This window comes from Narcine bancroftii, chromosome 6 (assembly GCF_036971445.1).
Source record: "Narcine bancroftii isolate sNarBan1 chromosome 6, sNarBan1.hap1, whole genome shotgun sequence".
Taxonomy (NCBI): domain Eukaryota; kingdom Metazoa; phylum Chordata; class Chondrichthyes; order Torpediniformes; family Narcinidae; genus Narcine; species Narcine bancroftii.
Genome location: NC_091474.1, coordinates 30,437,874 through 30,462,325, shown reverse-complemented (window position 1 = coordinate 30,462,325; position 24,452 = coordinate 30,437,874). Strand labels below are relative to the sequence as shown.

At 42.7% G+C, this 24,452-nt stretch overlaps 1 protein-coding gene and 1 long non-coding RNA gene across 2 annotated transcripts in view; one reads left to right on the top strand and one right to left on the bottom strand.

The window, feature by feature from the left end:
* Positions 1-24,452, bottom strand: part of LOC138735917 (myosin-7-like) — a 98,702-nt gene that overhangs the window by 29,441 nt on the left and 44,809 nt on the right. The window contains exons 19-25 of the mRNA XM_069884583.1: positions 16,215-16,302; positions 11,717-11,834; positions 7,398-7,521; positions 6,180-6,316; positions 5,046-5,301; positions 3,566-3,808; positions 2,624-2,800 (exon numbers count right to left, since the gene is read on the bottom strand). Of these exons, the coding sequence (XP_069740684.1) occupies positions 2,624-2,800; positions 3,566-3,808; positions 5,046-5,301; positions 6,180-6,316; positions 7,398-7,521; positions 11,717-11,834; positions 16,215-16,302 (1,143 nt within the window). The remainder of the gene's footprint in view (positions 1-2,623; positions 2,801-3,565; positions 3,809-5,045; positions 5,302-6,179; positions 6,317-7,397; positions 7,522-11,716; positions 11,835-16,214; positions 16,303-24,452) is intronic.
* Positions 8,062-12,658, top strand: LOC138735919 (uncharacterized). The gene is made up of 2 exons (XR_011339996.1): positions 8,062-8,189; positions 12,154-12,658. It is a non-coding gene; the product is annotated as an uncharacterized lncRNA (long non-coding RNA).

Below are 24,452 nucleotides of genomic sequence, written 5' to 3'. Positions count from 1 at the left end.
AGCTGTGTCCCACTCTCACCGCATTAATGCACTGGCTTAAAATGACCCACATCTTTTGAATTGTTGAAAATATCAAAATTTCCATGATTCATTGAACTACAGTAAGACTGATAATTCATTATCTCATTATTCAGCAGCTCCGATGGTTGACATTTGGTTCATTGTGTGCTGATTCTCACACTCCCTTTAGCACACCAGGGCCCTAGTTCATGGGTTTTCTTTAACCTCTCTCCCTCTACCCCACCCCCCACCCCACCCACCAAAGGCTCCAGTTCTCTTGCTCCCTCTAAACACACCAGGGTCCATGTTCGGATTCCATGCTCCTTTTAAGCTCACCAGTACTCCATTTTTGCACCCTCTTTAAATTTAACCACTTTGTTGAAAAATTTACTGTTTAACACCAAAAATGTGAATGAAAGGTTTGCTGGAGTATTAATTGGAATAAAATTCAATAATCAACAAAGTGCAGCAGTCCATCACCACCAAGGTCCTGATTCCGAGCTGTACTATATCCAGTTATAGAACTTTGATCAATGTAATTTCACTGTGACATCACTAGATTGTAAAGTTAATTCTGAAATCAAGGCAAGATTTTCTCTAATTTTATTTTGATTTATGAATTTTTAAGCTCTTGTCCAAATTGATCTCAAATTCTTTCAAAACATAACCTATTCCTGAATGTTGCTGGTGATCTTCTTCATTCATGAGAAACTTTTGGAAACTTTGTAAAAGAGTTCATATGTCATTGGGTCAGAGTTGAACAAATGAATGGTGGGAAGTGGTAGTGACCATGGTTTTTTGATTCAAGAAGTGATCATGCCACATCTTAGTTAACACCAAAGTTGCTGTTTGGATCCAAATGCAATTTTAACCCTAGGATGTGTGACTAGTACTCAGTGTCAAAAACATTACCGCTGCAACCAGTCAAATCAAAGTTAAATTACTTATCTGTATAAAGTTGTCTTGTGCATTCAGAGGTAGGGTTGGGATGGGAGTGGGGAGGCAGGATGCGATCTCAGATCACAATCAGTGCCAGGAAATGGGAGATAATTCGAAGAATTATGGGCTTTGAGCATCACCAAATGGGGAGAGGAAGTTGAATGAACACAAGGTGGCACAAGGCCCTTTCAGGTGGCCTGAATACCCCAGTGTAAAGCTGCATAATCTCCCCCTTGCGGCTAAAGACATACTCACCTGAATGCAGCAGAAGAGCCTCCGAGGCGCCGACACCAACCCTCCTCGGGGAGGGATAATAGGCGGAGTGCTGGGCTCTGCTGAAGCACCTGAATATGCAGCCGCTATAAGCGGCTGCCTGGGGGTGGGCTGATGACTCCATCAGCCGGTGACCCCCTGCCCTGCTGATTGACAGCCACTCCCCCAACACCCCGCTGCCTGACAGCCGCCTCCCCACCACCCCGCTGTCTGACAGACCCCACCCCACTGGGGAGGAGCGGTTGGCAGGGGCCGTCGGGTAATGTTGGGGCAGGGGCAGCCAGTGTGGGCTGTCACAGCCCGGCTGGCCGCTCCTGCACCGGGCCCACCCTCTGCGGCTCAAAATGTGACATAGCAATGGCATCTTCCCTACCCATAATCCCACAAGCAGCTGGAACTGTTGTGGGAAACACAGAGCAGTTTCACCTGCATGGGGGATTATGGGTAGGAAGACGACCATTGCTGTGTCGCATATTTATGACTGGCGGCACTGTGGCACCAGTCGCCCAACCTCCATCAGATCCAGAGGTGCTACTAGGCACCTCTGGATATGAATAGGCCCTTTCAGGCAGGCCAGGCAAAGCCACCTGAAAGGTGAGTCCGCAAGTTAAGATCCGCTCCTGCCGCCGCCCTCAAGATGGAGGGTCCACCTGAAAGGACCTACAGTTAGCAAAGCCATTAGCATGACATTGTTACAGCCTCAGCAAATGGGGTTAAAGTCTGGCGCTATCTGTGAGGAGTTTGTATGTTCTCCCCGTGTCTATGTGGGTTTCTTCTGAGTGTTCCGGTTTCCTCCCACCATTCAAAATGTAGAGGGTTTGTAGGTCAATTGGGTGGCACTGGCTCATCGAACAAAAGGATCTGTAACTGTGCTTAAAAATGGAGTAGCTCTGCTTCTGACAATGAATTGGGGTCCTGCAACTCGATCTTGTCACACACCCGTCCCTAACTATCCAATGCCACCATTAATCTCCCTAAAATACAATGGATATTTCAAGGTCCTCTTATCAGCAAACCAAGTCAAAGTGGATTCAAATAAACCACTTCCCTCATCTACTGGAATGGCAAAACTTTGGAGCACATTCTCCCAATTTCATGGAATCAGAGAGAGATTCAGAACAGAAACATATCCTGCAACCTCCTTAGTCCTGTGTACCCTCACTCGCTTGCTTCTACATTTATCAAACTTTCCTTGACTGTATCCTTGCTATATTAAGGATAATGCTGAGTATCTCCAGAATTGTGTTTTTTTAACTTCAATCACTGTGTCCGGAGAGTTTTGTGCTTTACTCAAGGTATCCACAGTAACAATTCAGCTTGACTCTAAGTGATCGGCAGCACCGGTTATGGCAGCCAGCTTCATGGTCAACATTCAATTTGATTGATGAGAATGACCACAACTTCCACTTACGTCATCAACTTGTTGTTCAAGTTTGGCCTTGGCTTTAGTCAGTGTGTTGACCTTATCCTCCTCAGCCTGGAGGTCCTCTAGGGTTTGCTGATGAGCTTCCTGGAGAGCCTTCTTCTCCTTGGTGAGTTTAACAATGGTTTCATCCAGAGTGGCCATTTCCTCTGTAAGATTCTTCACCTGTAAAGTTCACCAAGATGACATGAGTAAATGATCAAATTATTGATTGTTATTCCACTCAACTAATGGAAAATACTGCTTTCATATCAGCCAGATGTTTCCCAAAGACATATTCAAGTTACCCTAACAATGGGACGTGCTGATCTTTGGATTGGTCTGGAGTACGTACTGGTCAGGACAAAGCAACCCTGTATGACAATAGGAATATTGAACTGATTGGATCAAGTCTCTCATGAGGGAACCATAGAGTTTTGGTATTGTATAATACTTAGCTGCAGCACTGGCATGGACTGATCAGTCCTGGGGTATATCTGGAATACAGCACTAGTGGGGATAGGTCTGTCACTGTATAATATTTAGAACATAAAAATCTACATCACAGAGCAGACCCTTCAACCCACAGTGTTGTGCTGTCATTATCACCTACTCTAACAAACCAGGGTATTGTACTATGGGAATGATGTCACTGCTTAAAGAGAAAACAAGAGGTAGTGGAATCTGGAGTGGAGAAACAAACTGGTGGAGAAAGTCAGTAGGTGAGGAAGCATCTGTGAAGGGAAAGAGACATTTAAGGTAAAGATCCTGCATCAGAAATGAGGGTGTAAAGGGGAGGTGAGGAGAGGCAGGTGCTGACAAGTGATTGGTGGATCAAGGTTATAAGGGGCTGACAGGTAGTTGTATCCAGGTGGGGAAGGGAAAGGTGGAGATGCTGCAGAAAGTTTCACAGACTAGGAGGGGACCTGTAATCAATACCAAAAACCATACCTTATTTTCTGTTGCATGTTTCTCCTTTTCAACCTTGGCCAGGGTGATTTCGAGATCATCAATATCTTTCTTTAGTTCTGCACATTCATCCTCTAACTTCCGTTTCTTGGCAGTAATGTCAGCATTCATCTCCTCTTCATCATCCAATCTTTCTGTTAATTCTTTCACTTTAGCTTCCAACTGGATTTTTGCTTTTATCAGTAGATCGCACCTTTCTGCTGCATCTGCAAGAGTATCTTGTTCCTGGTAAGACAAATGACATGCTCATTAACACCTCCTCTCCAGGTTCCTGAAATGTGTGAACAAGAATAAACGTGGAGCATTTGCCGTTTTCTACATTAACTGGGCTGTTTAAGGGCCTCACTACAGAGCATGGTCAAAAAAGATAGAATTGTTGAAACCAAGTACCCTCAGGGTGAGGAACCAGCAGGCATCTGCCCACACCTCAGTCTGGTTAATCCTTTGGACTTTGACCAACACTAAAATATCCTTGCCATCAATACAGGTAGGGAATATACCAGTGTTTCAATAGAACCAGGCTGGTATCAATTTTATTAACTTGGACATTGGGAACTTCTAAGTGATGTTTCATGAAAATTGAGGCTTGAATCACCACCAGTCAGCTCACAGCAGTTAAAGTTAAAATACATTCTCTTTACATCATAAGCATTTGCAATGCCTTCATGGGAAGATCATAGAACAGATCCTTCAACCCCACTCACCCATGCTTATCTCATTTCCCTGAAATCCCTCGAAACCTTTCCTATTTATTAATCTGTTTAAATGCCTTTTAAATGTTGTAATTGTCCCACCTCTATAGCTTCTCTACCCACTGACCATCCTCTGTGTCAAAAGCCTGACCCTTGGGTCCCTTTAAAATCTATCACCTCTCACTTTCAATCGACACCCTCTAGCTGGACTTTCTCACCCCAGGAAAAAGACAGTGACATTTTACTTATCTCTGCTCTTCTTGATTAAATGATCTCTATCAGGCCATCCTTCAACCTCCAATGCTACAGGGAAGAAAGCCCAGCCTATACAGTATCTGCTTGTAGCACAAGTGCTCCCATCCTGGTAACAGCCTTGTGATTCTTTTCTGCACCTTTTCAGCTTAATGACATTCTTTCTTTAGCTGGGAGACAAACTGCCCACAGTACTCCGAGTGTTGCCATTGTAATGTGACATCCCAGCTCTACATATCCTAACTGACAAGGGCAAGCATACCGTTTGTGTCACTGCATGTCCAACAAAATGCTTGTACCCCTAGATCCCTCTGTTTTGCAATACTCTTGTCAGCCCTACCATTTACTGTGCGAGTCTTGCCCTGGTTTAACTTCACAATAGGCAACACCTCACAAGTGTTGCCTAAATATCATGGAAGAGATGGGCCAAAGGGCCTGTTTCTGTGCTGCACTTGTTCAACTCTAGAAGGAACAGCATGAACTGCAAGGCCATGGATTGGACCAACTTGGCGCCTTACCGCCTGCAGCTGAAGTGACAGGTCATTCTTCTCCTGGATCAAGCTAACTTGTTTTTCCTCCAGTTCCTTGCGTTTCGCCTCTGATTTTACCAAAGCCTCCTTCAGTTTCAGGAATTCATCCTTCAATGTTGCCATCTCTTTCTCTGTCTCAGCACTCTTCAGCAGAGGCTTAATTTTGAAGAAGAGTTTCATCCACGACCAATTCTTCACTGCGTTGAAAGCACGGATATTCCACTGGATGACCAGCAAAGCATCTCTAATGCAAGAAGAAATTGGTACATTATATTTTTATTGGTTTGATCTTAACCTGTTGCCAATTAATCCATGGCCCCTCAATCCCTGAAATAATCCAAGATTAATCTGTTTTAAGATATTTGAATACAATATTGTTAAATTTGTAAACTAATGCTCCTCACTAAGATAATATTGTTTGCTTGGGTTTGATACAACTCAGAAGATGAGCAGCGATTTCAGAGATTGATGGACAGTTTCTTTCCTGCTGTTATCAGATTTCTGAACGGACTCTGTTGTAGTAAAACAATGCTGGCTGGCTTTATTGTAGATTAATTGGTCTCTCTCAGTAACTCTGCATTTCCATATGGTGACCTATTTGTTGTACTTTGTATTAGATACCAAACTAGTCTGCTTGCAAAACAACTTTATCACTGCATCTTGGTTACAATGACAATAAATTGAACTTAATTTTAACTTAAATTTAATGCAAGTCACATACTGAATTATCAAAACAGGATAAAGACAGCTGTCATTCCATAAAGGATGTTAATAAACTTACATTTTATTATAATCCAACAGCTTTGTGATAATCCCTACAGATGCCAGATTTTTGAAATGACCTGTGTTCTCATAATGTGACAGGTTGAAATATAAATGTGCAGTCCTTGGGTTACACATTTACACAATCATGAAATACAGCCACACTCCTGCTAAATGAAAGGATGAGTGAAGGATGGTGGAACATGGAGTTGCCAAAAATGAATCCATCAGTTCACAGCCTTTTTGTGACAGGGTCAATCTGCACAGTTTCAACAATTATTTGAAGCTTGGACCTTTTAGAATGCATCACGAATTAAAAGTAACGTCTTGTACACATTGTCACCACAAGATGATACTTACCGTCTCTCTATGATTTTCTGGTACTCAATCCTCATCAACCTGCCCCGGCTCCGAGCCTGAATCATAGTCAGGATCTTTGCCAATCGTTCATCTCTCATTTCCTCCAGATGACCCAGCAAGCCAGCTTTGAAGAACACCTGGTGCAAAGATCATTGTCAGGAACACATTGACTAGACGTCTAAAGTATGCCTGCCCTTCATTCAGGGTTATAATCAAAAGCAATGATCCATTTGTTCAGTTTTCTCAAGCAGTATCCAAGAATCTGAATCCCTTCCCCCTGCACCAGCTCCTCAGTGAAGCTTTACCTGGCCTGTCTTTCTATTCCTAACTCAAAGATTATTTCCCTCAAGGTCCTGCTTTGTTTCTTCCTCCCTAACTTCACTCCACAGGACTCCATCCATTTTCCTGTTTGTGTCATTGATGCCAATGTACATGACAACCTCGAGCTGCTCCCCTCTTCCCCTCTCCTTTAAGAATGTTGTCCAGACACATCCTTGACCCTGGGAGGCAGCACCCCATCCTGGTGTCCCTCTTGCAACTATAGAACCTGCCTGCCCCCCAAAGGATTCACCTTTCCTGTGGACCCTTAGAGCCTGTCATGGTGCCACTGACCCGCCTGCTGCCTCTGGCTTCCCCCCCCCCCCCACCAGAGTACAAAGTAGTGTACTCGTTACTGAGGGAATGGCCACAGGAACCCTGCCCTGTCTCCTCACTTGATTTTTCCTTGCAGCCTGACCACCACGTGATAGCAAAGATCATTCACTCTTCCCTTATAATCTGGAGATCATACAACTCAACTCAGTAAGGAGGTGAAGCTGGATGCAGTTCCCAAAGGTGGGCGGCTTCAGTCTCCTCCCACCATTTGAAACGTACCAGGAATCGTAGGTTAATTGGGTGTATTTGGGCAGCTCATGGGCCGGAAGTGCCTGTTACCCTGCTGTATGTCTAAATTTGAAAACCTAGGTGTCAGCACCAGGGAATTCTCCCTGATAATGGAATTACACAGAAGAGAAAAATAAAATGAAAAAGCTGAAGAGATGTCAATGAGAGAGAAGAGAAAGAATGAGCACAAATAAATTATTAGCTTAAATACTATTAATAGTTAACATCCCATTAATGAAATAGTTGCTCATTTTGGAGCCAATAAACTGTGCAGAGAAATGGAAATTTAGATCATCTGGTAGCAGTTGCTTCGGTTTTTAAAGCCTCTGTCCTTACCTTTGTGTGACCAAACTTGTACTGAGTGTGATCAATATCAAGGGAGCCCAATAATTTCTCTGTTGCTTTTCTGCTGTCTACAAACTTGTCTTCAGGAACAGCACTTGGGTTGAGAATACGATAGCTGCAATTTGATAAAACAAAGGTGAGTATTGGCTGAATGCCAGGTTTGTACAATGGTTCACTTCCAGGAACACAAAGCAACTGACACCAACCATATAACCATTTACGGAGCGGAAACAGGCCATGTTGGCCTTTCGAGTCCGCACCGGTTCACTGATTTTGTGCGCCATATTTTTATTCTAACTGTAACTGCGAATATTTATTTATCTATCCTTTTATAGTTATAATTATTTTTTGCCTTGTAATATTAAATTTAATTTATATTGTACTTGGTGTCACTGCAGCATGTAAGAATTTCAGTGCATCTGTACTTTGTGTATTTGATAACAAAGACTCTCAAAAACTTCTACGTAATGAGAATAATAGAAATACTAACAACTCTCGGCACTTGTTCACTGGACTGGCTCTGGATGTCGGACACAAGTCCTTTTATGCTAAAACCCCACGTTCAAACTGGTTCAAGTATTTTTTTAAAAAAAAGCAAATTTACCTTTTATGGTGACGACCAGTAATGTGGATCCTGTGGTGCCTTTATGCAGAGCTGAGTCAGGAGCCAGCTTTCAGAGCTGGAAGAAGTGGGGCAAGTAGCGCGGCCCACCACCATGACCTCAAACATATGCATCGAGAAGGGAAAGCTGCCTATACTCAAAAATGGTGTCCGAAGAGCAGGTAAGAGCGCTAGTGGCGATCTGGGCAAGAAGACTTAGGACTCCGGCAGATTTTCCACGCAACAAAATTCCTTCTATTAACCATATGGGTTTTTTAAAATTTGCACTCCTGGGTTGCGGGCTGACAGCGTCATCGCAACATCATCATCCCTCTCCTTTGAAGCCGCATTCAGCAACATTCCTTTTATAGAGGAGGTGGAGAGACTTCACTCCACCTCTGAGTCTATCCCCTACCCCCCTCCCCCCCCCCCCCCAGGCCAATGGAAGATGGAGCAAGTTCAACCAGTCAGTCCACCTTCAGACCTTTTATGGAGGTAAGATTTAAAGACAGAGAATATCTGTCTTTACAATCATTCCCCCACCCCCCCACTATAAAAGGGGTCATAGATTCCAGTGATCAGCAGGCCAGCAATGTAACCTGCAATCAGGTACAGTCATTGCTTACAACTGCTGGGTTTAGGTGGTGAGATTGGGAAGACTATGAGTTTTGTTGACATCAGATATGATTTTAAGAAGGAGATGCATAGGAGGTGTAGACAGCAAGGATCAAATGTGGGGGGGGGGGGAGTGTAAGGAATGCAAAAAAACATTAAGGAAGGAAATCATGAAGGCTAAAAGAATGAATGTTAAATATGACCATGTCCATGTTAGAATAATTGAACAGCAGGCCCAACAAGTTCTGGAAGGCTTGACAGCTGGAATGCTGTTTACTCCCACAAACTTTGATATACAAATACATAGTACACCCAGCTGTTTCATGATATCACCTGGCGTGAATTCAGAGGGTGAAGTGTAAAAAAAAACAATCAGGTTTGGACTCAGGATATCATTTAGGATTGAAATGTGGAGAAATTCCTTCACCCAATGGGTGTAAGTATTTGGAATTCTCTTCTCCAAAAGGGCTATGAATGCTTGGTGGAGATATTGCTGTCATTTGAGTTTTGGACACCATGAGAAACAAAGAATATGGATATCAGATGGGATGAGGATGACCATTGATGGGACAGCAATGACAAAGCTGCTTCGATGGGACCACCTGTTCCTACAATACTGTTGCGTACTCTTCATGATCTGAGGGGCAGTTTGAGAGAAATTATCCACTGTGGTTGATATTTGCTTCAGCTCATTTATTTTTATATTTCTTTTATCTCTTTAATTAAATTAAGTATACTATCGTAGTTATTCTCGTACAAAGTACTGATTCAATGCAGCAAGTAAGAATGTCAGTAAATATGTACAATGTGTATGACAATAAACTTGTTTATCCTTTATGTTCACATAGTTAGCCTCATCTCTGAGAAAGATGCTGTCCCATTATATTGTTTAACTGTCCATTTACAATTTGATTTGGCATGACATGGATCTATGACCTGATCCATTGGTCTTGGGTTTGCTTGGCTTTATCAATGGACACAGCTTCAGCTGTTTAGCAGATGACCTAATGTTGTATCCTCACCACAAAGGGTAAATGTTATGCTGCTCCTCGATTGCTCTTTTATACCCATCATTCAATTAGAATTATAGAGTTATACAACAAGAGCTGGGTCTTTCATCCACAACCAAACGTGATGCCTTTTATGCCATTTGCCTATCTGGGAGTTCTATTCCCTCCACTCCTTTCCTATTTAAGTATTTGTCCAAAAGTCTTTCAAAAGTTGTCATTGTTTCACAGCTTGAGGGTGATGTAGAGCAAGAGATAAGCAGAGCCATGAGGTTACAGAATGGAATGAAAGATGATTCTTTTGCTGGTTGTCCACAAAGCCTTGCAGATGCCATTTCTGTTTCCTCATTCATGGGTGCCCTTCTTACATTATCCTCATGATGGCGCTGATGCGCTGCTGCCTTGAACCACTGCAGTCGTTCCAGTAAAAGGTAATCCCCTCAGGGTTGCCTTTGAAGCAGTTCCTGAGACAATTACCTTTTTAAGTCTGGATAGTGTGAGTGAAAAGGAACTTGTGGGTGCTGGTGTTTCGAGCACCTGTTGCCCTTGTTTTTTTTACACCATTGGAAAGTTATCCAAGGTTACAACAGGATCTTCTAGATAAACTGGGAGTGGTAGTTGGAATTTAACCCAGACAAGTTCAAGGCAACATACTTTGGTAGGTTAAAACAAGACCGGACTGGTGATGATAGGGGGCTCGAGAGTGCTGCAGAACAGTGACTTGGAATTTCGGGTACATGGTTTCATGAAAGTGAGGTTAAAAGAGTATTTGGCATGCTAACTTTCATTGGTCATAGCACTGAGTTCAGGGGCATCGTGTTACGACTGTGCAAGACATTGGTGAGACCTGACCCAGCTATAGGAAAGATATAATTAAACTGGAAAGGGTACAGGATAGATTCACAAGGATGTGACCAGGTCTGGTGGGCTTGAGACACTAGAAAGACAGATTTTTCTCCCTGGACCATAGGAGCTGGAGGGCCTTATAAGGCCAGGAAGGACATGGACAAGGTGTAGTATTTTCCAAGGATCACAATCTAAAACCAGAGGGCATAGATTTAAGGTGAAAAGGGTAAGATTTAAAAGGCATTTGATGGGCACCTCCTTCACACAGAGTGGTGGGTGTGTGGAACCAGCCGCCAGAGGAAATGGTAGAGGCAAGGACAATTCAGCACCTATGGGGTTTAGTAGATGCTGGACTTGTATTTTCCGGTTGCTTGAACTTGTGTGTTGCATGATTAACAATCTTACAGCGAAGTGCACCAATTTTAAACTTGCGTATTTTGTATCTATTTATATTCCTCAATCTTTTGCCACTTGCTTGAATTCCAGAATGGGGGGGAGGGGTTACTGTACCTAGATAGAAAAAGTTTAGAGGGATGTGGGCCGAGCTCAGGCAAATAGGGCAAACTTATTCAGCACGGACAAGTTGGGCTGAAGGGCCTGTAGGATTCATGTAGACTTGCATCTTATTTGGCTATCAAGATGTGCTCCAGGGATGAAAGTGTGAATAGATGAGAGGCCTTAATTATAGTACTGCTTAGTCATGTATTTCCTAATGCAGCAGGTTTGGTGCCAGGAATCTGGCATCCAGAGAAGTAAACGGCTCCAGGGTATAGAGCAGCTGTGAGACCTGCTGTTGGACAGGCTAGAGTGGCCAGGTCAAACACTTGTTGTGGGGACTGACAGCAGTTCCTCCACATGGTGATAGACCTCACCAATCCCATCTGCCTGAACATGATCCATATCCCTCTCATTCCCTGTACATTCATGTTTAAACAGCACACAATCCCCAGCAGCACATTCAAGGCACCCAACACGGTGTTAAAAAAAACTTACCCCATGCACCTCTAAACTTTCCCCTCTCACCTTAAAGCTGAAGTACATCATGTATAATTAGATTTTTGTGTATTATTACACGACAATAAAAGGGAACGTTGAACCTTTAAAGTTTCCCCTGGGTAACAGTGTGCCGTTGAGAACAGTGAAGTAGAGATCAGTTAACATACATTTTCTATCGAGCCCCAGTGCCTACTAAGGGTGTCAATGGTCAACACAAACTGACATTAATTACCACCAATTCTTACCGCTGCTTGAAGTCAGCATAAAGTACTCTATTTGGAAAACCTTTACGGCAAATGCGGATTCCTTCCAGCACACCGTTACAACGCAGCTGGTGTAAGACCAAGAATGGGTCCATTGCACCTACAAATTGAAATTAACCAATTAATTCTGCGGCTAAGAAGAATCAATCATCTAAATGGAAAAAGAAAGTTTGATTTAGGATCCCTTAAACAAGGCTCTTTCCAAGAGTCACTTACAATTAGAAGTATCAACTGTTTCAAAATGAATCCCAAACAGGAAATCTTCGGAATTCTCCACCAAAGATCACTACGCTCAGATAGTGAATATATTCAAGATGATGATCTATTGATTTTATTTTAGATATTAAGAAAATTTAGGAGGTTAGTGCACAGATGTGATGCTGAGGTACAAAATCAGTAATTATCTCTTTTTGGTCCAGATCCCAGCATCTACAGTGACATCTGCCACAGCAGCGGGTCAAATCTAGTGGGGCAGCACAGGAGACCAAATGGGCAACTTCTACTTAAATTTCCTAATGTTATGTACAACTATAGAGGACTCTGTCAAAGGTATCAAACACCTTATCACTGTCTGGACCCAGTCTGGTGAACATTTCAACTGTGTCGTCATCAATAAAGATCCTATCAGAGGTACCAACCCCAAGGTTCCCTTCAACAGGAGTATCACTCTCTGGGAAACGTCACTTCCAAGGGAGGAATTCTTGATGCACCTGTGTCAGTTCAGGTATCACATCCTCAGGGAAACAGTCATCACCTCTGCGATTTTGACACCAAAGTTCTCCACTGAGAAATTTGGACAGATTCATCACTCATCAACAGAGCCATGTTCCAAGAGGTATGAGACTCAAGAATCCTGTAAACTGAGGAATTGTTGCCTGTTAGTTTCTCCAGCACTTTTGTGAATTAAACTACAATCACAATGTCTGCAGAGTTTCTTGTTTAACTATTGTTGCTTAACATCCTGTTAAGAGAGGGAGCATCGTGTCATAAATAGCAGTTGCATGAATGTAACAGATTGATTTTTAATCAGTTTATGGAGTAGGGAATTGTGGGCAGATGGTGGGAAAGTGAATTTACAGAAAGGTGGATTAGCCATGATTTTCTCCAATAGCAGAGTCGGCTCACAGGGCTGGAAGCTCTGATTTCTTATGACTGACAGTATTGTGACAACAGATCTATCAGCCTAACCTATTATCTGGAATTTTCAGCCTGTTCTTAACGACCCTATAAACAAGAACATCCATCCTCCAGTTCTAGAGACCATGGTGACAGAGCATTATATGCATGTGTTTAGTCAAAGAGCCATATAGATGAAACAAAAAAAAACAGCCCAAATTGTCCAACATGGTGGCGTTCTGGGCTAGTCATGGTGGCGTTCTGGGCTAGTCATGGTGGCGTTCTGGGCTTGTCATGGTGGCGTTCTGGGCTTGTCATGGTGGCGTTCTGGGCTTGTCATGGTGGCGTTCTGGGCTTGTCATGGTGGCGTTCTGGGCTTGTCATGGTGGCGTTCTGGGCTTGTCATGGTGGCGTTCTGGGCTTGTCATGGTGGCGTTCTGGGCTTGTCATGGTGGCGTTCTGGGCTTGTCATGGTGGCGTTCTGGGCTTGTCATGGTGGCGTTCTGGGCTTGTCATGGTGGCGTTCTGGGCTTGTCATGGTGGCGTTCTGGGCTTGTCATGGTGGCGTTCTGGGCTTGTCATGGTGGCGTTCTGGGCTTGTCATGGTGGCGTTCTGGGCTTGTCATGGTGGCGTTCTGGGCTTGTCCCATTGCCTGCATTTGATGCACAAGCTTCTAACCCCTTCTTATCCATGTATCTGTTCAGATATCCTTTAAACGTTGAACTGTACCCACTTCCTTTGGCAGATTGTACCACATACCTACCTTCCCCTTCTATGTGGAAAAAGTAATCCCTCACCATCCCCTTTAAACCTTTCCTCCTCTCACCTTAAATCTATGCTTTCTAGTTTTAGCCCCCCAACCCAAAGAAAAGACTACGGCTGTTCTTTTATGATCAATTGCACCCACTTCAACATCTTTCTCTGCAATTTATTCCAGATACAGACTATCCCATCGGCAAAATACTGCCCCTCTGGTCCCTCTTAAATCTCTCCCTTCTCACCTTAAACCCATTGCCCTTAGTTCTGGAATATCTACTGTGAGCATTCACTTTATCCATGCCCCTCATGATTCTATAAACCTCTAAGGTCACTGCTGAGACTCCTATGATCCAGGGGATAAAGACCTATGTTATCCATCCTCACTTTCTGTAACTCAAGCCCTTCTCTCCCAGTAACATCCTGGTGAATTTCTTCTGCACCCTTTCCAGCTTAATGATAGCCTTCCTACAACTAGTGCTCCAAGTGCCTTGACAATTGTATCATGAGGTTCTGACTTTTGCAATCGATATAAATGCCCATTGAACACCTTTGTCATCACTCTGCCCAATTTGGTCACCACTTTCAGGGAACCACTTAGCCATATCCCTGTCTCTTTTTCTCTACATCATTTACAAGATTTCTATGATTTTCTGTGTCTGGTTTGACTTTTTTTTTTAAATTCTTTATTTATCGCACTATGAACCATATCAACCAATATATTTACAGATGCAGCTCTTTAAATATTCAGTGACATTTTCTCTTTTATTCCCCCATCCCTCCCTTCCCCATTCCCACCCCTTCCAAAAACAGTAAATATTGGACATATAAAATACAATAAAACAATATCTTTATACAAAAGGAATACAAACAAAAAAGACGCATCATCTACTTATTCACATTAAATCTGATCGTGTTTATCTTCTTATCATTTTAGGTGGTGGTGGTCCTAGGCCTCCTCTTTCTGTTATGTTCCATGTATTGTTACCAGGTTTTTTTAATCATTGTTCCTTTGTCTTTTAAATTATATATGATTTTTTGTCCAATGGGATACACTTAAACTTGGTTATATGTTCCATTAATGTTTATAGTCATATAGTCCAACGTGGCCATCTTATATCTTTATTTTCACTTCTTTTCTGTCTCTTCACCACCTCCATCTCTTTTTTCCATTACTGTTTTTTAAGTTTTCCTTTTTAATCTCAATATATGACAATGCATTTAAGACATGAAATACCCCAACAATCCCCACAAGCAATAACCCTTTAACCCCAAATGAACCTCCCCTCCTTAGATTGCCTCCTGTCCCTTGACGGCAACCACAACTCCCCTTTCCATTCGTTTTGCGAACTTACTCGCAAGCGTCAACTGATTTCACAGTGACCATTATTCTCCCACCCCCAGGCTCCCTCAGAGAACACTATTTTCCTATACTTATAGCAAAGCCCTCTCTTTTTTTTCCCATTCTTCCCCTTCTCTTATCCATCTTTAAATATACATTATCTTTACTTTATATTTTTACATATTTTTGTACATTTTCTTGCCGGTCATCCTTCTTGTCACTCCTCCTCCTCTCTTCTCCTGTCCTGCAAATGTTCAGCAAATTCTTGGGCTTTCTTTGGGTCCGAGAACAGTCTATTCTGTTCCCCAGGAATGAATACTTTGAGTACTGCTGGATGTCTTAATACAAGGTTATACCCTTTCTTCCATAAGATTGTTTTCACCGTGTTGAATTCCTTCCTCTTCTTTAAAAGTTTGAAGCTTATGTCCGGGTAAAAAAATATTTTTTGTTCCTTATATTCCAATGGCTTATTGTCCTTTTTTAAATATTTTTATTTTTCACACTTTGAACCATATTGACCAAAATACACACAAACATTTCCTTCTTGAATATACACAGTGTCATTTTCTCCCCTTTTTCACCCCTCCCTTCCCTCCCTCCTTCCCACCCCCATCCCCACCCACTAAACGTTCAACATATACAATGCATTAAACCCATTAAACCATGTCATCACACAATGAAAATAAAAAAGAAAATTGTGTCATCTACTTTTACACACTGGGTCAGTTCATTTCGTCTTCTTCTCATTCTGTCATTTTAGGTGGTGGATGGTTTGACTAATTAAAGTGCCACACCTCACACTTGTCAGAGTTAAGTCCATTTGCCACTCCTTACCCATCTTCCCAATTGATCTAGAGTCTGTTATAAACAAGCTTTCTTCCTCAACATCCACTACACCATCAATGGTGTCATCTACAATTTACTAACGACCTCTATCACTGATTCTTGGCACATAATATTAAACTTGACCCATGCTAACTACCTTGGTTCCCATGTGATCTAACTTTCCAGGCTAGCCTACCATGCAGGTCAATAGCCACTGTCCTGCTCTCATCAATTCTCTGTCACCTCTTCAAATGTACTCCATCAGATTTCCCATGAACCAAGCCATGCTGAATAAGTCTTATCAGCCCCTGCCTCAGTAAATACTGATAGATCTTGTAGTGGTGGTTTCACTGTCATGGCTTGCATTTGGGTTCGTGACTATACATTGACACCATCAAGCCTGGTATACAATGTTATGGCACTGGAAATAAGTTGCCTACCTGGGGTCTTGGTTTCATTGGGAATAATGCAGCGCACAAAATGGGGCTGTGTTGATCGCAAGTTGGTCATCAGCTTGTTGAGGTTTTCCTGAGGCAATAAAGAAACAACTTTGTTACTCCGGCCTGATTCTCCCTGAAGCCACGTTCCACAATATCAGCAGACATTGAATGATTCCATTACTAATAATCAGCTTCTTCTCACAGGTAATTAAAATGCGTTTGCCCCCAAACATCCTCACATGTTGACCTTACACTGATTCTACACCACACTGAGGCTGTATCCTTTCATTATCAACGGAATGCTGCCAGGTGCAATCACTTGTGGAGATGTTGGAATCCCTGACTTCTCCTGAACAATGAGGTGTGTTTCACCATTTCAGAGTCACTGGTGGGCCTGGAGTCACAAATCGGCTGGACCAAGGTTAGGCCAATTCCCTCCTGATGAGCATGAGTAGATTCCTCTACAAACTGTTTGCTACTTACCCATTGTTATTGAGATTAATTGTTCTTTTTGAAATTCAAAATTAATTATGAAATTTAAATTTCAGGCCTCTGGATTGTTAATCCTAGTAGTTCAACAATAGCACCATCACTATACCCTTGTGTTAAAGCAATTCCCTCCAGCCATGAGGGGCATCATCTGGTTTAAATGAAACCATCGCTATTAAGTATGGGAGTTCCTCTGATTATCAGGGCTCCACTGATTAAAGGCAATTCCCTCCATTTAATTTGGATTTCCAAGGAATTATTTCATCTTGTTTGTATTCCCTCTGGCATAGGTGACGTTTGTCATTGGTTGACAGCTTTATGGTGTGTCAGGCCTGAGATGACATGATACTTTTGGTAGCTCTGCTGACTTCCCTCATCAGCTATGTTCCAGCTTTTGTTCTTTCTCCATACTTACCACATTCTACTCTTCAGCAGATTGTGAGTAGAAAGATAGCACAGACTTAAAGTGATGTTCATTCATAAGTCAGCTAAACATCACTGCAAGTCTTAACCACCTTGATCTCCTTTACAGCTCAGAAAGAAATCACGTGATCAGTTCAGAATAAGAAGCTATTGGGCCATTTCACTTCAGCCATCCAGAAACCTGACTGCCCCAAAATCTTTTCTATTCCCACTGTGATAGGATGCCTCTGAGGAGTCTAAATAAATGGGTAATGATGGGATCAAGTGCTTCACCCTCTTCTTTCCCTCAGAATCTTCAGTATGGTTCCAGTGTTGATTATATGCGGCCTAAGCAAAATTTGATGGAGAAGTCAGAGTTGGGCAACTGGTAGCTGTCTGCAGGGATAAACATTATGATGACTCAAGAACCTGAAGAAAAGATGTTTTTTTTTTAATTGTAAAGAGACTAATTTACTATAAATTAAGCATCTATTGAAACCAGTCATTTCTATTCCTTTTTGGACTGGATGCTAAGTTTAGGCTCAGGCTCAGCCAATTCTGTGACGATCTCTTGGCGGGGGCATTTGCTAGGACTGTCGGGGGGGGGGGGGGGGTTAAACTAGTATGGTTTGGGACAGGGTTTCAAGTTAGGCAGAACAGCAGGGTGAGGGTTTGTAGGCTAAGGAAAGAAACAAATTTAAATAATTTGAGGGAGGAAAAGCAGGAAGTAGTAAAAAGATGTTTTAGTGAAAATTGTGAGAATGGGAGAGGAGGATATGCAGAAGGTAGGATGTAGGAGATGTATTAATTTTAATGTGAGGAGCATAGTAAGGAAGCTGGATGAGCTAAAGGTGTGGATTGACATGTGGCATTATGATGTTGTGCCCATTAGCGAGACGTGGTTGATGGAAGGTTGTGACTGGCAGTTGAATGTTCCAGGATTTCGCTGCTTTAGATGTGACAGAGTTGGTGAATTAAGAGGGCATTATTAAGGTGTGGCATTACTTGTCAGGGAGGATATTACAGCAGTGCTAAGGCAAGGTAGACTGAAGGGCTCGTCGAGGGAGGCAGTATGGGTAAAGCTGAAAAATAAGGAGGGTGATTTTACTATTATGGGGGTATATTATAGGCCTCCAAATGGGGAAAGGGAACTAGAAGAGCAAATAGGCAAGGAAATAGGTGAGATGTGCAGTAGAAATAGGATGGTGTTGGTTGGGGATTTCAATTTTCCAAATATAATTTGGGAAATGCAGTCAGTAAAAGGGCAGGATGGCTTAGTATTTATGCATTATGTTCAGGATTGCTTTTTGCAGCAATATGTTGAGATGCCAACTAGAGGGGGAGCAGTGATGCAGTAGGGCAGGTGACGGAGGTAAGTGTTGGAGAGAACTTCGGATCCAGTGATCATGGGTCCATTAGCTTTAGCTTAATGATGGAAAGGGATAGGTCGGGTCAGAGGTTGGAAGTCTTCAAGTGGGGAAAGCCAGATTTTTGGAGAAATGAGAAGGGATTTGCAGAGAGTTGTGTGGGCTGATCATTTTGCCGGAAAGGATGTAGAGAAAATTTGGGGGCATTTAGGGTTGAGATTTTGAGAGTACAGGATTTTTATGTTCCAGTCAGGCTGAAGGAGAAGACTAAAGGTTCGAGGGAGCCGTGGTTTTCTGGTGAAATTAAGAAGTTGGTTCGGGACATGAGGGAGGCCTATACCAAATATAAAAAACAAGGGATTGAAGAGATGTATGGTCATTACTTAGATTGCAGGAAGAACCTTAAGAGGGAAATTAGAAAGGCAAAAAGAAGGTATGAGGTGTCCATAGCTAATGAGGCAAAGGTGAATCCTAAGGGTTTTTACAGATATGTGAACAGTAAAAGGAGGGTTAAGAATAGAATAGGTCCACTGGATGATGGAACCAGTGAACTATGTCAGGAACCGTATGAGATGGGAGAAATATTGAACAATTTTTTTTCTCGTCAATATTCACGAGAGAAAAGGACATTGGTCGATACGAGATAAGAGAGGCAAAGGGATTAGTTATGGAAAGGTTAGGGATTAGTAAAGCAAGAGTTTTGGAGCTTCTAAGGTCAATTAAGGTAGATGTCTCCTGGTCCTGATGGGATTTTTCCCAGGACTTTAAGGGAGGTCAGGGAACAAATAGCAGGGGGACTGACAGTGATTTTTCAAAGATCACTGGAGGAGGGGGTGGTACCACAGGATTGGAGGGTTGCAAATGTTGTTCCATTATTCAAAAAAGGCAGTAGGTGTAGGCCAAGTAATTATTGGCCAGTAAGTTTTGACTTCAGTGGTAGGGAAGGTTATGGAGGGTATTCTTCGAGATAGTATATACGGATATCTGGGTAGGCAGGAATTGATTAGAAGCACCCAGCATGGGTTTGTCAAAGGAAAGTCATGTTTGATGAACCTTGTTGAGTTTTTTGAGGAAGTGACAAAAAAAGGTGGATGAAGGTAGAGCGGTGGATATGATCTATTTGGATTTTAGGTAGGCTTTTGATAAGGTTCCGCATGGAAGGTTAATAAGGAAGGTTCAGTCACTAGGAATTAGTAGAGAGATTGTGACATGGGTTCAGAGGTGGCTGGGAGGTAGACAGCAGAGAGTCATGGTGGACAATTGTATGTCAGGTTGGAAGCCTGTGACAAGTGGGGTGTCTCAGGGATCGGTGCTGGGTCCCTTGTTGTTTATCATTTATATTAATGATTTAGAGGAGGGTGTGGTTAACTGGGTAAGCAAATATGCGGATGATACGAAAATAGGGGGAGTGGTGGATAGTGAGGTAGATTTTCTTGGATTTCAGAAGGATTTGGTTTGTTTGGAAGTGTGGGCTGAAAGATGGCAGATGGAATTCAATGTAGACAAGTGTGAGGTGTTGCATTTCAGTAAAAATAACCAGAATAGGACATATACAGTTAAGAGGAGGGCATTGAGGCATACAGAGCAGCAAAAGGACCAGGGAGTTATGGTACAGAGTTCACTGAAGGTGGATTCCCATGTAGACAGGGTGGTTAAGAAGGCATATGGTATGCTGGCCTTCATAAATCATAGTATAGAGTATAGGAGCTGGGAGGTGATGCTATAGCTGTTTAAGGCATTGGTGAGACCAGGTTTGGAGTACTGTGCTCAGTTCTGGTGTCCAAATTAGATAAGGTGGAGAGGGTGCAGAGGAGGTTTACAAGGATGTTGCCTGGCTTACAGCATCTGGATTACAGGGAGAGATTAAGGAGACTGGGACTTTATTCATTAGAATGTAGACGACTGAGAGGGGACTTGATAGAGGTATTTAAAATTATGAAAGGAATAGATAGGCTAGACATAAACAGACTCTTTTCCCTGAGGGCAGGGGAGGTTGGAACAAGAGGCCATGAGTTTAGGGTAAGGGGGCAACACTTCAGGAGAAATATTAGAGGTGGCTTTTTCACTCAGTGAGTGGTGGCAGAATGGAATGATCTTCCGAATGAGATAGTTGCATTAGGGTCCCTTCTCTCATTTAAGAGAAGGTTGGATGTGTACATGGAGGTGAGGGGGTTGGAGGGTTATTGGTGGAGAGCAGGAGGTTTGACCTAGTGAAGTTGTTCTAGTGAACCGGTGCGGACTCGAAAGGCTGACATGGCCTGTTTCCGCTCTGTAAATGGTTATATGGTTATATTACAGTGATACATCTAAGGTGTTTCTATTCTGCCATAACATCATACTTTGCCATAAAAACAAAAATGTAATCAAAAACAAGACTTCGTATGTGGAATAGAGGATGACAAAAGCATTCTGACTGGTTGCATCAATGTCTGGAATGGAGGACAGGAAAAAGAATACAGAGAGTTGTGCTCGGCCAATGCTATTATGGGCATTAGTCTTCACTCCATTAATGATACCTTTAATAAGTTGTGCCTCAAGAAAGCAGCCACTTATCCTTAGGGACCCTCACCATTCAGGATGGAGGTACACAAGTCTGAAGATGAACACCCAATGGTACAAAAACAGCTTCTTCCTCTCCGCCATCAGATTTCTGAATGGACAATGAACCATAGAATCTAGCTCACCTTTTTCTCTTTTGCACTAATTTTAAAAAAAATATTGTTTTATGGAATTGTAATTTCTAGAAATTTTATACCTGTATTGCTGCTACAAAACAGTATGTCTCATGACAATAATAAACCTGATTGATTATGAAATTTTCCAAGTTGACGCTATCTGCAAATTGGAGGAGCAACATCTCATATTCTGCCTCAGTAGCCTCCAATCAGACAGAATCAATATCAGCTTCATTTCCATTAACCCCTTCCCCGTCTCTCTTCCTCCAGCACCCCTCCCCTTCCTTTCCCCATCAAAGAGCTGCCTTCCTTACCACTCTGCTGTCTCCCCTTATCACTTTTCAGTTTTCTTTCTCTGCTACCCTCCCAGCTGTATCCATTTATTACCCCATGCCTGTTAGCCTGTGCACCTTCCTGTGCCCCACACCTTCTTACCCAGACATTTGCCTGATTTTGAGCATTCCTGAAGAAAGACTCAGGCCCAAAGCATTTTACTTTTCATGGCTGCTCCATGGCCTTCTGAATTTCTCCAGCACTTTTGGGTGCTGACAGAACCCAAATGTCAATTCATACAGGTCAGGTAAAGCTGAATGTTGTGGGCCTTACTATGTCCACCTTGTATATTTTTACAAATTAAAGCAGATAGAACCAGATAGCCACAGAACATTACAACACAGAAACAGGCCCCTTTGGCCCTTCTGGTCTACGTCAAACTATTATTCTGCCTAGTCCCACTTACCTCCACCCAGTCCATAGCCCTCCATATCTCTCCCATCCATGTACCTGTACAAATTCTTCTTAAATGTTAAAATTAACCTCACATTCACCACTTCAGCTGGCACTTGTTCTGCACTCCCACCACTCTCTGTGTGAAGAAGTTCCCCCTCATGTTCCCCCTAAACTTTTCCCCTTTCACCTTTAACCTATTCCTCTAGTTTATATCTCATTTACTCTCAATGGAAAAAGCCTATCAACATTTACTCTCTCTATCCCCCTCAATTTTAAATAACTTTTTCAAATCTCCCCTCACACTTCTACACTCCAGGAAATAAAGTCCTAACCTGTTTAACTTTTCCCTATAACCCAGTTCCTGAAGTCCAGGGAACATCCTAATAAATCTTCTCTGGACTCTTTCTGTCTTATTGATATCTTTCCTGTAGTTAGGTGACCAAAACTGCACACAATACTCTGTCTGCTATCTCTCTACAAATTTTCTCCTCCAATTCTCTCTGACTATTGGTTGGTCATACCTTTCCTGTTCCTCAGCTCCACCCCTTGTAGCCTCAGTTGACCAGCCCTCTGGTCTGTCCCACCTGAGCACAGCTGTGATATTTTCCCTGACAAGCAATGCCACTCCTCCCCTTTTCATCCCCCCCCCCCATTCTATCACTTCTAAAGCAACAGAAGCGCAGAACATTGAGCTGCCAGTCCTACCCCTCCTGCAATGAAGTTTCACTAATGGTCACAATGTCATAATTCCACCTGCCAATCCATGCTCTAAGCTCATCTGCTTTTCCTAAAATACTTCTTACATTGAAATAAATGCACTTCAGAAAATTTCCACCACATACAAACTGTTAACTTCTAATAGTGCATGCAATTTTCACATCATCTTTTCCCTCCTCCTCTCCTCTATCTGCTGTGGTTCCCATCGCCCTGAAAATCTAGTTTAAACCCACAAGAGCAGCACAACAAACCTGGCTGTAAAGATAATAGTCCCCCTCCATGCAACTCATCCTGTCGGAACAGGTCCCACCTTCCCTGGAAGAGAGTTCAATGATCCAGAAATCTGAAGCCCTCCCTCCTCCACCATGTTTTTAGCCACATATTAAACTGCATTATCCTGCTATTTCTAACCTACCTAGCACATGACACAGGTAACAACCCCAAGATCACAATTCTGGAGGTCCTGTCCTTAGCACCTAACTCCCTGAACTCTCCTTGCAGGACCTCCTCACCTTTCCTACCTACGTCATTGGTCCACAACATCTATATGGACCACAACATCTGGCTGCTCACCCTTCCTCTTGAAAATGCCGCGAACTTGATCTGAAATATCTCGGACCCTGCACCAGGGAGGTAACATACTATCTGGGATACATGATCTTTTCCACAGAACATCTTATCTGTCCCCAAACGATGGAATCCCTTATCACTACAGCTCTCCTCTTCCCTTCTTCGACAGAGGATCAGACTGTGCCAGAGACCTGATTGCAATGGCTTGTCCCTGGTAGGTCATTCCTCCACAACAGTATCGAAAATGGTATCCATATTATTGAAGGGAACAGCCACAGGGGTGCCCTATGCTGCCTGTCTGTTCCCTTTTCCCTCTCATGACTGTCACCATCTACCCTCCTCAATGTGATAAAGTCCCTGTAACTCCTGTCTATCACTCCCCTCTGCCTCCTGAAATGATCCAGAGTTCATCCAACTCCAGCTACAGTTCCTAAACTCGACTTGCCAGAAGCTACAGTTGGAGGCACTTTTCACGGATGAAGTCATCTGGCTGGCTTCCCTGACTGGAGGGAAAAAAATGATATCTAAAACCTGCTCTTACCTGTGCCGACCTAATGAATTATTTTTGTTTTTTTGAATCGGGTGGCCTTTTCTCACTTCAACTCCTACTAACCCTCACCCTCGCCTGTTGGGCGGAAGCCTTACCACTCTGACTTTGACCACTTTCACAATGATTGCTCCCTCATTGACTAATTCACAATTCTTCATTGCTTCTGCTTCACACTCTTACAGTAATAAATTCCCGGAATTTGAGTAGTTTTTCTAAAATGACATTTCAATTATTTAATAACTTGGTGCCACAGGAACCCAGAATTATAGGAACTGAGGATAAAAGTTCTATCATACGATGCAATGCTTTTTATGTTCAACATGAAAGGATTTTATAAAGAACTCAGTTGTGTCCATAGTAACACATACTTGCTGCAAGAACTCATCAGTTGTAAAAGAATGGTTGACATTTTGAGCTGAACTCTTCATGGAGATTGGATAAAAGTCAACCATTCCTTATCTCCCACTCATGCATTGAGTTCCTCCAGCAGTTTGAGTTTAGCTACAGGCTGCAGCATCAGCAGACATTATGCTCATTTTGCCTGCAAGCATCATGCTTCGAGCTCATTGGTATGGTTCCCTGACGCAGGTCTGCAGCAAGGATTTGTGACATCCACAGTCACATCAAGCCATGTCAAAACTTGATATCACTCAAGTAAAATTCTATCGTGTATACACATAACAGGTGCAGGTCAGAAGTTGCGCAAATATCAAACACTGAAGCAGAAGGTTTGAACCCA